Source organism: Somniosus microcephalus, chromosome 15, assembly GCF_052327205.1.
Source record: "Somniosus microcephalus isolate GS21.2 chromosome 15, FLI_Smic_1.0, whole genome shotgun sequence".
In the NCBI taxonomy this organism is placed as follows: domain Eukaryota; kingdom Metazoa; phylum Chordata; class Chondrichthyes; order Squaliformes; family Somniosidae; genus Somniosus; species Somniosus microcephalus.
The window spans coordinates 32,482,529-32,498,628 of NC_141001.1; the positions used below are offsets into that span (position 1 = coordinate 32,482,529).

A 16,100-nucleotide genomic window follows, 5' to 3' on the forward strand; every position below is an offset into this window, starting at 1 on the left:
TGAATAAAAGCTTGGTCAAAGAGGTACTTTTTAAGGAGGGTCTTAAAGGAGGAGAGTGGGGTAAAGAGGTGTGCAGAGGAAATTCCTGAGCTTAGAGTCTAGACGGCTGAAGGCACAGCCACCAATAATGGGGGCGAAGGGATTTTGGGATGCACAGGCTTTAAAGAACGCAGAGGTCTTGGAGGGTTGTAGGGCTGGAGAAGGTTACAGAGATAGGGAGGTGCTCGGTCAGGAAGGGATTTGAACAAAAGGATGAGAGTTTTGAGGCATTGCTGGAGCAGGAGCCTGTGTAGGTCAGCGAGCACAGGGATGATGGGTGAACGGAACTTGGTGCAGGATAGGATATGGGCAGAAGAGTTTTAGAAGATCTGAAGTTTTTGGAGGGTAGTGGATGGGAGGCCGGCCATGAGGGCATTGGAACAGTCAAGTCTAGAGATGGCAAAGGCATGGATGAGGGTTTCAGCTGACATCAATATTTACTAGTATCAGTGGTTGATTGTTTAAGGGGACCACCTCCCTGACTGGTTGGGCTTGGCGCATGGGGAAGGAGTGGATAATATCTCTCTCTCTTAGGCAGTCCCTCGGAACTGAGGATGACACTAAAAATGAGTTCTCAGGTGACTGATGAGTCCAATGAGGAACCTACAGTCTCTGTCACAAGTGGGGCAGACGGTGGTTGAAGGGGCGGGTGGGTGGGGTGCTTGGGTTGACGTGCACTCCTTCCATTGTTTGCGCTTGGCTTCCGCTTGCTCCCGGCGAAGAGACTCGAGGTGTTCATAGAAACATAGAAACATAGAAGATAGGAGCAGGAGTAGGCCATTCAGCCCCTCAAGCCTGTTCCGCCATTTAATGAGATCATGGCTGATCATCCAAATTCAGTACCCTGTCCCTGCTTTCTCCCCATATCCCTTGATCCCATTAGCCTTAAGAAATGTATCTAACTCCTCCTTGAATATATTTAATGAATTGGCCTCAACTGCCTTGTGTGGTAGAGAATTCCACAGGTTCACCACTCTCTGGGTGAAGAAATTCCTCCTCATCTCAGTCCTAAATATTCCCTTATCCTTAGACTGTGACCCCTGGTTCTGGACTCCCCCGCCATTGGGAACATCCTTCCTGCATCTAGTCTGCCTAGTCCTGTTAGAATTTTATAAGTTTCAATGAGATCCCCTCTCATTCTTCTAAACTCTAGCAAATATAAGCCTAATCGACCCAATCGCTCCTCATACATCATTCCTGCCATCCCAGGTATCAGCCTGGTGAATCTTCACTGCACTCTCTCCATGGCAAAACATCCTTCCTCAGATAAGGCGACCAAAACTGCACACAATACTCAAGGTGTTGTCTCACCAAGGCCCTGTACAACTGCAGCAAGCCATCCTTGCTCCTGTACTTGAATCCTCTCGCTATGAAGACCAACATACCATTTGCCTTCTTAATCGTTTGCTGCACCTGCATGCTTATCTTCAGTGACTGGTGCACAAGGACACCCAGGTCTCGTTGCACTTCCCCTTCTCCCAATCTATTGCCGTTCAGATAATAATCTGTCTTCCTGTTTTTGCCACTGAAGTGGATAGCCTCGCAATTATCCACATTATACTGCATTTGCCATGCATCTGCCCAATCATCCAACCTGTCCAAATCATACTGGAGTTTCTCGGCATCCTCCTCACAGCACACACGCCCACCCAGCTTTGTGTCGTCTGCAAACTTGGAGATATTACATCTAGTTCCCTCATCTAGATCATTAATATATATTGTGAAAGCTGGGGTCCTAGCACCGATCCCTGCAGTACCCCACTTGGAAAAAGACCCGTTTATTCCAACTCTTTGCTTCCTGTCTGCCAACCAGTTCTCTATCCAAGACAGTACCTTACCCCCAATCCCATGTGCTTTAACTTTGCATGCTAATCTCTTATGAGGGACCTTATCGAAAGCCTTCTGAAAGTCCAAATACACCACATCCACTGGTTCTCCCTTATCTATTCTACCAGTTTCATCTTTAAAAAATTCCAGTAGATTAGTCAAGCATGATTTACCTTTTGTAAATCCATGTTGACTTTGTCCGATCCTGTCACTGTTTTCCAAGTGCTCTGCTATTACATCTTTTATAATGGACCCTTGCATTTTCCCCACTACCGATGTCAGACTTACCGGTCTATAATTCCCCGTTACTCTCTACCACCTTTTTTAAATAGTAGGGTTACATTAGCTATCCTCCAATCCATAGGAACTGTTCCAGAGTCTATAGAATTTTGGAAGATGACCAGCAATGCATCTACTATTTCTAGGGCCACTTCCTTAAGTACCCTAGGATGTAGATTATCAGGCCCTGGGGATTTATCGGCCTTCAATCCCGTCAATTTCCCTACCATTTCCCTACAAATACTGATTTCATTCAATTCCTCCTCTCTGGGAGGTGATTTGTGTCCTCCTTTGTGAAGACAGAACCAAAGTATGTATTTAATTGGTCTTCCATTTCTTTGTTCCCCATTATAAATTCCCCTGATTCTGACTGCAAGGGACCTACGCTTGACTTTGGCATCTTCCCGGATGCGTCTCCTCCACTTTGTGCAGTCTTGGGCCAGGGATTCCCAGGTGTTGGTGGGGATGTTGCACTTTTTCAAGGAGGCTTTGAGGGTGTCCTTGAAGCGTTTTCCTCTGCCCACCTGGGGCTCTCTTGCCGTGTCGGAGCTCCGAGTAGAGCGCTTGTTTTGGGAGTCTCGTATCAGGCATGCGGACGATGTGACCCATCCACATATATTGGCACTAGGGCAAGCAGTGTCATCTTTATGGATCAATTAATAAGAGGCAACTAAAGCTCCTCCTTCTCTGCAAACTCCACATTTAAATAACAAGGTGAATGACATCATCAGACAACGTTAAGCCTCAAAAGGACAATCAGCTAATCAGCTGCCTGACATTGAGCAACAATAATAAGCTGCCCAAAGTCGTCAGATGCTACTGAGGAGGCAGAGACTTGTTGCTGAAATTTCTTGAGAAGAAGCAAAACAAAGCCTAAAGTGGGAGAGAGAGTGAGTGAGGAAGAGGACAAAAGGGATGAGGGATTCAGCAGCAGATGGGCTGAGGCAGGGGTGAAATAGGTGATGTTACAAAAGTGGAAATCTGCAGTCTTTGTGATGGTGAGGTTATGGAGTCGAAAGCTTAGATCAGGGTTAAATATGATGCTGAGGTTGTGAACAGTCTGGTTCAGCCTAAAACAATGTCCAGGGACAGGGGTGGAATTGGTTGGGAGGGTACGGAGTTTGTGACGGGTGCTGAAGGCCATGGTTTCAGTCTTCCCAATGTTTAGCTGGAGGAAATTGTGGCTCATCAAGGACTGTTGAACAAGCAGTCTGACAGCAAGGAGAACTAGGGCTGGGTGTTGTTGGTGTACATGTGGAACCTGACCCTATGGCTGTGAAATTGGGAGCTTTAGCGCCGGCTGTTAAGGCTGGTTTTGCAGAAATAATGGCGGCTGCCTCGCTTCCAGCACAGAATGTGGTGGCCAACATTTTGGGAAGGTCGGCAGCACTGCCGTTGCCTGCGCCCACTGCCCATATTTCAATGATGCAGAACATGACGTCAATCGTCACACTTGATACCACCCTCTCCAAACCACGTATGGAAGAACGTGGGTGCAGCAGTACAACAGAGATGCTGCCAGTGCTTCTTAAAGGGACACATACAACTTTCAGGTAAGTTTAGATCTTTGCTTTTAGAATGTGTTTTACATTTTAGTGGCTTGGTGCAATACATTTAAAATGTTAAAGTCTGCGGGAAGTGCTGCTAGACATTTACCAGGCTTTGACTATTAAAGGAAGGCCTCTGCGAAGGTCACTTGCTCCCAGTCTTGGGGGTTCTAGTTCCAGTTCCCCTTGGGCTGCAGCATCACATGGAGATAGAGCAGAGGCAGCAAAGGGGACAAGCTGCTCGCAGAGGGAGGAGGAAGCAGAAGAGGAGGAAGCAGAAGAGGAAAAAGCAGAAGAGGAAAATGCAGAAGGAAGGAGGCAAACCAGACAGCCCCTTTCTGACGGGGATATCTGGGATCGAATTATCCGCCAGCAGTACCAGTGAACACAACCCCAATTTCCCTTTCAACATTTGTCCCACACCTTCCCTTCCCTCTGTTACTGACCATAGAAACATAGAGGATAGGAGCAGGAGTAGGCCATTTGGCCCCTCGAGCCTGCTCTGCCATTTAATGAGATCATGGCTGATCATCCAAATTCAGTACCCTGTCCCTGCTTTCTCCCCATATCCCTTGATCCCTTTAGCCTTAAGAAATATATCTAACTCCTTCTTGAATATATTTAATAAATTGGCCTCAACTGCCTTCTGTGGTAGAGAATTCCACAGGTTCACCACTCTCTTGATGAAGAAATTCCTCCTCATCACAGTGTCCTCTTGGCCACAATGCTGAAATAAAAGCCACCACAAAGCAAACCTACCAATTCAACTTTATCCATATATGCATCCAATATTACATCAAAAAATCAACTAATCACCCTTGTGCATTCCCTTAGTGAGTGTCTTGCATCTGCCTTTGCCTAACATAGTGTTGTTACGCTGTGCTACTCCAGTGGCTGGTGGAAGGCTGCTAACTTTCAGTGGAGGACACTGCAGATGGCCTTGCAGGATGACCTCGAGGAACTGAAGGCTGCTAGTGTGAAATTGAGTGACAGTGTTGTTTCATCTTCTTCTTCTTCTCCTCCTCCTCCTTCTTCTTCTTCTTCTTCTCCTCCTCCTCCTTCTCCTCCTCCTCCTTCTTCTTCTTCCTCCTCCTCCATGAGGAACGCACAAAGGTAGGGTTATGGTGAGGGGCAGGGGGTAAAGCAAGATGTGTATGCTTGCACCATGTGCAGCATGTAACTGAGAAGAGATTGTGGGATGAGGGGGAAGTGAGAAGGAGGATAACGTATGAGGATACCGGATTCTTGTATTCTTTCAGCCCTGCCGCTGGCCAAGGGTTCAGCCATGCCCCTGCCAAGAATGGCCAGCACCGTCTTCTCCAAGGGAGTGATGTGAAGCTAGGAATGTGAGGTGTGCCTCATGTTTGGTAGAGATTGTTGGTAGGTGAGTGATGGGGGTGGTGGGGGGGGAGGTCGTGTATTGAGCAGTGTGTGAGGCTAGTGGTGCATTTGGTAGAAGATGCATTCACTGACCTTGGCCACTCATCTGAGGTAATGAAACTTCTTTGGGCACTGGAGCCAGGCCGGGGAGGCAACACTGCTGGCAGTGATTGCCTCAGCAATCTGGTCCCACATCCTTCATTCTGGAGGGCCTCCTGACCCACTGTGAGTAGAGGACCTCTCTTGTCATGTTGACCCCCTACACAAAGCTGGAGTGCTGCATCCGAGACCCTGGGTGCCCTTTCCCTAGCCGGTTGAGCCATTTGTGTTTTAGCGTTTTTATGTACAGAAGGCAGCTCAGCTTTAAGAGCTGCAGATTGCCTAATTCTAAAGGATTTTTAGTTATTTTATGTGCAGAAGGCAGTTTAAAAGTTGCAGACTACCTTGAAGAGGAGCAGGCTAGCTTTAAGTAAAGCTAGCCTCGCTCCAGCGATGCGAACTTCGGCCCCCTGCTGAGTGCACAGCCTGTCAGCAGTGCGGTCCACACTAGGATGTGTGTTCTTATCATGTTAATTAGCAGGCAGCACCAAATTGATGCGCTACCAGCCCTTTCTCAATGGGTGCGGGTATATCTCGCACCATGGTGCCTGCGCCTGTTTTTTTTTCACTATCGAATTTCACCCCCCCCCATGTCTTCAGATGATTACCATGGGGCAACATGTAGATGAAGAAGGGGAGGGTTTAAATATGGAATATTGGATGCCTGGGAGTGAGTTACAAAATGGAGTCTAACTGCGATGTTCAGTTCTCTTACATATAAGGCAGAATTTGTCTGAGTATGTCCTAGCAGCGATATACCACATCCATCACCAATGTATATCAGAAAATCGCAGGCAGTGCACCCTTGACTTTCCAATATGTGCTCATAGTGGGCAAGGTTCTCCATCACCAGTGTATGCTCAATTACTGCCATAGAGTAAAGGATTCCTGAGTCAATTACAAGTTGCAGTCTAGTCATTGGGATCAGATGGTTTATATGTTGCACAATGGATAGGTAGGAGTAAGTTACAGGCTGGAATCTAATAAAGATAGTCAAATGATTTATATGTAGAATGATAATTATCTAGGAGTGAACTACAGGCTGTAATCTAATCAAATGGTTCCAATGGTTTATAGAGAGCATAGTGGATATTTGGGTATTAATTATAGGCCATAATCTAACCAACTTGTTCAGAGACTTATACATAGAAAATAGGTACCTGGAAACTTGAACAGTTTACAGCTATTATTTGTACCCAAAGATTAAATTATAAATTGCTCTTAAAGCAATGTTTCCTACATTACATAGGATTACATAGGATTGCATAGGATATATGGCACAGAAACAGGCTATTCGACCCAACCAGTCCGTGCCAGCATTTATGCTCCACTCGAGCCTCCTCCCATCTTTCCTCATCTAACTCTATCAGCATAACCCTCTATTCCCTTCTCCCTCATATGCTTGTCTAGCCTCCCCTTAAATCCATCTATACTATTCGCTTCAACCTCTCCCTGTGAGTACACCTTAAAAGTACTTCATTGGCTGTAAAGTGCTTTGGGACATTCTGAGGTTGTGAAAGGCGCTATATAAATGTAAGTTCTTTCTTTCTTTAAAGCACTCTAGTCTTTTGCTTTTCTTTTTTTGAAAATATATATAGTTTTATGGAATGGTCCCATTCAGTTTGGAGTTCATGCTGGTGGCATAGTGGCTGTCAGTGTAGATGTCCGTGATTTCATGGGGCAGAGAAAGGGCGAGATGATTCAGAGTGTGGTAGTTTTTCGACTCCAGTTTCTCCCCATCTCTCATGAAAGCAGTAATTTGTGCTGAGATAGTCTTCCACGAGCACCAGCTGCCCTTTGATACCTTGTCCAAGTATCCCTTCTTCATGCATGAATCTAGACAATAACCTAGGCAAACAATTTTTCCAGGGAGGGCATCACCGCTGAGCCTGATCCTGTCCTCTTTCACACTTTCCAGCGGGAGTTATTGGATAGTGATTGGGAGTGGAAACCCTGACAGCTTTTTTCCCTAGTGCACGGGTGCTGTGTCCAATGGTATTATCCTTAACTCCACCCCAGCTGACCACTACAAACTCAACGCTGACCAATGATGGAACCTTCCCAGTCCATATGGCTCAGTTTCAAACTGAGCAGTAAACTTACCAGTTGAGCTACTGAAGAAACATTTTCTGATTTTTTTAACCAAAAATCAAAGATTGGTTGAAACATATTATTTTAAAATATTGTTCTCATTTAGGGAAAAATTTAAGATATATTATCCTAAATTAGATTTATTGTTATTTAAAAAACAAAACAGATTCTCCAATGGCAGGTACAGGGTTGCTTGGTGATATTGGGAATACGAGCTTTGAATTTGCTGGCGCTTGCGCTGAACAAACAGCCTGGAGAAGTACAATGAAGTATTTAAGAATTCTGCATGAGATACAATTTCTAACAGCTCCCCCAATGGCCTTGATGGTAATGGTACAGTCCTGAATATTACAACCGAAAGGTGTTGGGTTTAACCCCTGGTCTATGCTGTTAGCTGATCTGCTGCAGTAACTGACATGGTACAATTGACTAGAGCACCTTTAGGCTAAGTCAAGAAAAAATAAACTGAGGTCCCCTTCTTGACTGCTATCCAGTGCCCTCTGCCGGAGGTGCGCACATGAACGTTGGGTGAGAACAGGACTGGGCTCAGCTGTGATGCTCTCCACAGTTACAATAACTTGTCAACACTCATTAGTTAGTGCTTGCACATGAAGCACAGCCCCTTGGGTGAGGTCCTGGAGGGCTGTCATATTTTGAGTATTTGTCAATACCTTCAGCAGAAAAAGGGGGGAAATTAGGAAATAATTTGTTACAGATCTTTGAACTCTAGGCCCTAAGCTCTGGAATTCTCTAAACCGCTTCACCTTTCTGCCCTTTAAGATGCTCCTTAGAATCTACCTTTTTGACCAAACCTGTCCTAATATCTCTTTATGTGGCTCATGTCCAGTTTTGTCCAATAATGCTCCTGTTTTACTACATTAAGGGCGCTATATAAATGCAAGATGTTGTTATGTTAATTCTATACCTGATATTATATATTTATTATTTTCCTATTCTATATGGTAATTAAGTACAACTTTGTCCCACAGGACTATAATTTTTTTTGATTACAATGAAATGTCAAGATATTGCACCCTTGTCCTGTTGATCTCTTCCTCCTTTCCCCAAGACCTTCATTTACTTGCCATTTTCTTGGTTTCTCTCTCACTGTCAATCCCACTGCTGATAAGTCTGGCTTTGGATAACCTAGTGTCAGCCTGTAAGCTTTGCTGCAGAAAGCAAGAGACGCAGATAAGATAGTGGTGTTGTTTTATATTTGAATAGTATTGATGACAGCCAAGTTCATTTGATGCCTTGAATGTCTTTCCTCGCCAGCAGGTTTTACTTCTTCTTGGATGGGAAGTCTTCAAGCCACTGTGTACTAAAATCATGTACTAAAGTTTTCTAGAAACTGGGACCGGCCAGATGGACCGCAGTGGTTCTTTCTGGTCCTGTACTGTTCCTATGTAAACATGTTCTAAAAAACATTTGTAATTTTGCAAGAAATGTTAAACAGAGGAAATCTATATCAATGTAATTAGAGGATCGGTACACATACGTCTGTGTGAGGAAGTCATAAACTTATTTATAAAGAATGGGCTTGTGATCGCATTACGAATAACCTCACAGAGAAATCTCTCATCTCACCACCAGTGATCAGGGGAATTCTTATACAACTCCAGCCCTCCCCCCAACTCACCACTGCCTCCGCCCCTACCCCCGTCACCCCATATCGGTTGTCTTTGACTGTGATTTTCTTTTTTTCAATTATCCTCTGTGTGTTCTTTCCTTTTTTTAAATACATCTTGTTTGTTCTTTCATTATTTGGGCCTTGAAAGTACCAATATAAGGCTGTGAACAGGTTCATGTCTCCATTAAAATATCCGACAAGGGAATTTCATAGTACTGTAATACAACAAACTTTTGTAGGGTAATATTGCACAATGTTCTTGGTCTTTTTAAAAGGTCTTCTTGAAGTGGTGCTAGGCACTTGGGGACGAGATTAGAAAGAACTTGTATTTATATAACACCTTTCATGACCTCAGTAGATACCACAGCACTTTACAGCCAATGATGAACTTTTGAAGCGTGGTCACTGTTGTAGGAAATGCGGCAGACATTTTGCACAGCAAGTTCCCACAAACAACAATGAAATAAATGACCAGATAATCTGTTTTACTCATAGTGGTTATACAGGGCCTTGGTGAGACCACACCTGGAGTGCTGTGTGCAGTTTTGGTCTCCTTACCTAAGAAAAGATATACTTGCTATAGAGGGAGTGCAGCGAAGGTTCACCAGACTGATTCCTGGGATGGCAGGACTGTCGTATGAGAGATTGGGTCGACTAGGCCTGTATTCACTAGAGTTTAGAAGAATGAGAGGGGATCTCATTGAAACATATAAAATTCTGACAGGGCTAGACAGACTGGATGCAGGGAGTTTAGAATGAGAGGTCACAGTCTCAGGATACGGGGTAGGACATTTGGGACTGAGTTGAGGAGAAATTTCTTCACTCAGAGGGTGGTGAACCTGTGGAATTCTCTACCACAGAAGGCTGTGGAGGCCAAGTCACTGAATATATTTAAGAAGGAGATAGATAGATTTCTAGATGCAAAAGGCGCCAAGGGGTATGGGGAGAGAGCGGGAATATGGTAGTGAGATAAAGGATCAGCCATGATCATATTGAATGGCGGAGCAGGCTCGAAGGGCTGAATGGCCTACTCCTGCTCCTATTTTTCTATGTTCTATGATAAACATTGGACAAGACACCATGAGAAGGCCCTTACTCTTATTCAAAAAGTGTCATGGGATCTTTTAAGTGCACTTGAGAGGGCACACAGGACCTCAGTTTAACATCTCATCTGAAAGACACCACCTCTATTAGTGCAGCATTCCCTCAATACTGCACTGGAGTATCAGCCTGGATTATGGGCTCAAATCTCTGGAGCGGGGCCTGAACTCACAACTTTCTGATTCCGAGGTGAAAGACCAGCGCTGACACCTTGGAGAGGAGCCCTCACAACATAACGCCAAAATCACTGGGTATTGGCACATTTTATGTCATCCTCTCACGTATATGTAAATTACCAAAAAATGGTTTTCTAATTTTCCCATCAAGTTAATATAACTCTTGTAAGAAGATGCTGGCCTGAATAAATCAGTGCTTGAAATAGCACTTGGATGCTGAGCCTCCAGTGTAGTTTAAATCTGGTCCTTGATAATGCCACTTTGAAACAGTAACATCTAGTCTGTTGCACAATTGTGTGTCATTTATTTCGACTCACCCACCAACTGGGCCTGTGCGAAGTAAAATATTTTAAAACGAAGTTTATGTTATAAAAGAAAGACTTGTTACCTATGAATGGTGAATCTGAATGTGCTCCGTGTGCATTTTCATAGCGTGGGGCAGGCTCCGGTATTGCAAAAACGATCGGAATGCGATGTGGTCTCTGACATTTACATAACTATTATTATCATAACTTAATCAAAGCATTTTCCATTAAACCAGTCCTGTTATAAAACTACAGCCACTCGGGGCCAATTCCATCATTTTAGAAATGGCTTATTCCATATTCGGTGCTCTGAGTTCCTGGAACAAAGTTTTTTAAAAATTAAAAAGTTGACAGCCCACGCTGGCTGCCCCCACACTTGCATGAATAAAATATTTTAGCGTTTTTATTAATGAATGACTGAACACTTATTCTCTCTGTATTTGTATCATCGCGTTTCATGCTAAATCCATTCATTTTAAATGTTTAAATCTGTCCAACAGCTTTGAACAGTGTATGAGGTTGGTGTACTTAAAGGCGCACACCCACACCGCTCCTGTTCTGTCTCGCCAGTTTAACCAGTGACCACTTTCACTGATCCTTGAAGATACCGTTAGTAATCATTAGGAGCCAGACAGGAGATTAACTCTGTAAAGCCTCAATCCCATCCCTGGCCGGATTCAACCCACTGACGATGACATAAAACTAGGAGTATCCCTTTAAATTGATGAGTAAAAATCTACCTTCCAAAGATAATTACATTTCAAAAGTAGCTTTTAATGTTAATCTTGAAAAAGATTTTTTAATCCTCCGTCGTCTACTCCCACCTGGAACAGTTGTTATGTTCTACTTGAAGTTTCTAGTCATGGATAGTAACATGTGAGTCACGGAATAATATATTTCCATGTCTGCGAGTATATTTTTTTTGGAGAGGGGTGGGGGTCAGGCTGTGTTTATTAATAGGGAGTAGCCCAGGTATTTTTAGAGCAATTACTATACATTGCAAAGTTGCTGAGTGACAAGCTGAACTTTGTTACAAGACCGCAGGGGACATTGCGGCTTTGAATGACACATTGCGTAAGCAACTATTCCACTGCATCTTAGCTGAAGTCTATGGACTAGTAATGAAGTCTGCCCGAGCAAGCGAGTGCGGTTAGTTTGTTTTTATGTGCATTCAATAATCTGGCAGAAACTCCTGTCTCCAGACCCCACTGGGTCAGATCTGTTATTAACAAGATTCCGTGTTGCTCCACAATTGGTTTTTATTTTTTTTGAAACAGGGTGACTCACTGGGTTTTTTGATGTGATTTTTTAATAACCTGTGCAAATTTCCAAATCCTGTTTCTTTTATTTCCGGATTCTGTGGGGTTGTTGGGAATATTGCATCAGACAATGGAAAGATTGCATTTGTGAGCTGGCGAAGGTGGGGTTAGATTCGGTGTAAATCGCCTTCCGGAGACAGGACAAAGACTCGATTACTGGGGGGGCGAACGCCTTCTCTCATCAACACCCAAAAGCCACATCGCAGCAAACGTGTGTGTGTTTAAGAATTTAAAAAAAAATAGGCTCCAAAACACACACAGGTTTGCGTTGAATTTCTTTGTAGCCGGAACAGTCTGTAAAACGATTATGTGAAACTGCCTCCTCCACAGGGGGCAGGCAGGAGATCGCTAATCTGTAGTCGGAGCGGGGGGGGGGGGGGGGGGGGTCTTAGTGTGGTGTAAGGGAGTTTCTCCATGTAAGGAGGTATTTTATCAGAAAGTCGTCAGCTAATGGGGCTGAATGTTGTCGGTTTTCCCAGCGGGAAGATGCGGCGGTTGTAAACAACCCCTAAAGTTTGTTGACAAAGTCAATTTCACGACGAGACACAAGAAAACGACCCCAGCAGCTCTGCGTGTGTAATATTTTTCTTTAAAAAAGCCACAGTTGGTACAGTATTCGTGTAAAAACAAAGGAACGTGTTTGCTCGGATTTGTGTTTACTTTAGCTGAAGGTCCATTTGCATAGTAATTGGACCCCACAGGAATAAAGCATTGTTTTGTCTGTCGAAACTAAAACTATAATTAACTAGAAACCTCAAATATGTTTTTATTAGCCCTGCAACTCGTAAACATTCTTTAAAAGTCCATGTTTGAATTAAAAGCACCTCTTTAGTGGGCTCCACCGGGAGAAATACAATTCACAACGGGGTAATGTAAGGGTTAAAAAAAAACCTATATGTTACCACGTAATAATTTGGAGAGTATATTAAGTATGTATAAGAAAAAAAATGGAAATGGCTTTTTACGTGTTTTACAACCAGATTAATTGCATGGCAAAAGAAAAAAACAACGCATAGACACACGCAATCTCCTAATTGGTTTGATAACCTGGTTTGCAGCTGCAAAGTTGTTATTGTTCCTGGTGTGTAGTGATAGAGGTTTAAAAGGCCGGTGTCTGCGTTGCACATTGTCCACACTCAGCAAGTCTTTGCTCTGCTGTAGTAGACCCTGGCGTAAACAAAGAGAGCGCGCGGCTGCCAATCAAGCAGGCGCCCCCGCCCCGCCCCATCGCTCCCCTGCCAGTTAACATGATTGACGGGTCTTCGGACCAATCAGAGGCGGAGGTGTCAGGCCGGGAGCCAATCGGGAAGACGGAGATGGGGCGGCGCAGAGCGAGGTGAATGAGGATATCGGCCAATCGGGAGGTAGAGGGCGGGACCTCAGGACGCTGGCGTCCAACCCTCCCGGGCTGGCGAAGAGCTTGGCTGGTTAAAAAGCATCGAGGAGGTGCCCGGGACAAACATCGCAAACGCGGCACCGTAGCAGTCGGAGCATCAGCAGCCTCCTCCTCCCTTTTATATAGAGATAAAAAAAATTCTGCCCCAGGGCTGTGCTTCTTGTTGTATTCAATTATTAGCACTCCCTACTGTTTGCAGAAGGAGTCTCCTCCCTCCCCGGTTGGTTCTGCATTTTGCTCCGCTCGCCTCTCTGGGGATTGAAGCGCCCGCTATGTCCAGCGTGCAGCAGCTCTCCAGCGGGTGCCTGGAGAGGATGGCGGCCAGGAGAACCTACCCTCTCCACGCCCGGACGGCCGTCTGCAGGAGCCTCTTCGGGCCCATCGACCACGAAGAGCTGCGCCGGGAGACTAAGAGCAAACTACGGGAGATCGGCGAGAGGGACCGGCGGAAGTGGAATTTCAACTTCGCGACGGACACGCCGCTGGAAGGAGGGGAGTACGAGTGGGAAGAAGGCGACGACGCGCCCGCTTTCTACCGGGAGAGCGTCCAGAGGGGAAAGGTCCGACTGCACTGCCAGGCTGACGAACCCTGTAACTCGGACACCGACAGCAGCGGTTCCGTCGGCCTGGACAGCAGGGATTCGCCCGAGGTCGTCAACCGGTTGTTGGGGCTGGAAAGCACGGAGACTAACCAAGAAAACCGATCGGATAACTTGCACTCAGGAATTAAACCAGGCAGACCGTCGTGCATTCGGAAAAGGGACTCCACGGCGTACATCACAGGTGAGGAGCCTGTGCTCTTTTATTATGAACCTTTTTTTAAATGTTCTTTCTTGGCTTGAGATGGGTTGCGATTGCAGTCTCTTCTGATGGTTGTTATTGAAGGGCTGGAAGGCGAAATGCTTTGGTGTAGCGTAGTAGCGATCTCTCTGAGAAATGCTTGCACAGCAAGTTTCTACCTTGAAGACAAAACAAGAGACCTCCGCTTACAATCTAATTCCACTGTTTGTTAGAGAATGTATCATCTCTTCCTAACATTTTACAGTTTTAATTTTGCTTTGTAAAGTATTGAATGTGTATCCCTTTTAGATAGATTTATTATTTCTTTCAATAATGTAATTTAGATGGGGGTTGGAGAAATCTGATGATGAAAGAGTTAAACGTGTTTTTTTAAATTGTGAATAGATTTCTTCGCCAAGCGAAAGAAGACGATCGGATCTAAAGTTTCCAGTGAGAATGGGTCTCTGTCTGTGGTGCCGGGAGAACAGACTGCACGCAAGAGAATACGATAAAGAGGAAGGGGGAAAACGAAGAAGGACAAAACAAAAGTGAGTAGATCGCGTGTTAAACAACTGGAAATCATGAATTGGGAGAAAAACAACGGCCGAGTCGTGCATGAGAAATGGCTCGTAGTAGCCAGTAGTAAACAACTCGCTCAGTCTTTTACGTCAGGGTTTTGGGGCGAGGTTAGAGCTGTCATTGTCCCGTGACTTTGATTAGTATTTTGTGAACTGCAGTAACCGAGCATTTTAGCGGCTGAAACACTCAAATCATCGGCATCTTTTTTTTAAACTAGTTTTGAGATCTTGGTCACTGCTGTAAATGTACAATTGTAGGGTGAGGTGGGGAGATTAAAGTGGGGTTAGCAGCAAGTTACCAACATGGCAATGACCTGCGAATTAGGTTCTGACTTTTTAATTTGCAACCTGAGTCACAATCCGTGACATATTCAGAATTTTACAAACTACTTTTTTTGAAGTTGCTGTAAAGTCTTTTAACATCTCCCGGGACACGGTGACGTCAGCCGTGGGGGTGGGGTGGTGGAGTCCGTGTCGACGTCACGGTGCGGTGAGATTGAGCTGACTCACCACTGTTGGGTAGATCGGATTTAGTAATGTCATTAACAAATACAATTGTTTGCTTCAAGGTCCGGGCACTAACTGTGTTCTTTTCCTCTCCCCTCAATCTTGTAGATATTTGCACTCCACTCTTTTTTGGTTAATGAAAGCAGTGGCTGACAGCGACGATCAACATCTTGACTGTTCCTAAGACTGAGCAAAAGAGAAAGAGAGGACACTGACCCGAAATTCAGAAGAGCGAAAGATTGACCGTCTTTCGGATATATGGAATGAATATACAGTAAATGTAGCAAACCAACCCCCAGTGGTGGGAGTGCCACTGCAGCAGTGTTAAGGAGCACAGCACAGCGTGCCATTTAAACCTAGCATTGTGCATCTACACTGGCCAAAAGTGTAATGCTTGACAATGAATATATTACGGGGAAAAATAAGTTCTAAATAGTGCTCTGCTGATAATATCTCTCAGTACAACTCGAGATGTATATTTGTAAAATACAAAAGCTTATACTAACTTATATTTCCTATTTATGTTAAGAATGGTTTTGATCAGTGGTGGCACCCGATAAGCTCCCTTTGTTGTGGGACGAAAGGGCACTCTTGACTTGCTTTATTTACAAAATGTGTAAATATGTTTTTATTTTTTTAGTTTGTGTGTCTTGCGTTCACATCCTGTTTGTAGCTAAAAATGTTTAGTATACTTGAAGGTGAGCATAGGGTCCCATTTTTTTGTTTCTGAGCCGTTCATGTACCACTGCCACTTTTGTGTGTGGGTAAAATTTGGAAAGACAAAAAAAAACACTTCAGCTGAATAAATGAATACAGTTTAATTATATAAAGTTCTGAGTCTCGTCTACCTTCTTCTATCTTGATTCTGAATGGTCTATGACACGTTTAAGCCGTGCATAGTTGTGTGTGTGTGTGTGTGTGTAAACTTGAAACATCCCAAACCACTTTCCAACTCTCCATTGCCTCCGTGGATGGTGGGTGCACTCTGGTTGTATGTTGAGGTATTTATGGCCCTGAGTTACCACTTTGGGTACTCTGTTACAAAA

The 16,100-nt window shown here is 44.5% G+C and overlaps 1 protein-coding gene across 1 annotated transcript; it reads left to right on the forward strand.

Annotated features, from left to right (window-relative positions):
• Positions 1-13,170: 13,170 nt before the first annotated feature.
• Positions 13,171-15,884, forward strand: cdkn1cb (cyclin dependent kinase inhibitor 1Cb). The gene is made up of 3 exons (XM_086007625.1): positions 13,171-13,972; positions 14,375-14,517; positions 15,163-15,884. The coding sequence occupies exons 1-2, from the start codon at positions 13,462-13,464 to the stop codon at positions 14,479-14,481; spliced, it is 618 nt and encodes a 205-aa protein (XP_085863751.1). The 5' UTR covers positions 13,171-13,461; the 3' UTR covers positions 14,482-14,517; positions 15,163-15,884.
• Positions 15,885-16,100: the final 216 nt, after the last annotated feature.

Coding starts and splice junctions, on each gene's coding strand:
- cdkn1cb (XM_086007625.1), top strand. CDS start 13,462: ATGTCCAGCGTGCAGCAGCTCTCCAGCGGGTGCCTGGAGAGGATGGCG. Junction 13,973..14,374: donor CTCCACGGCGTACATCACAG/GTGAGGAGCCTG, acceptor AATTGTGAATAG/ATTTCTTCGCCAAGCGAAAG.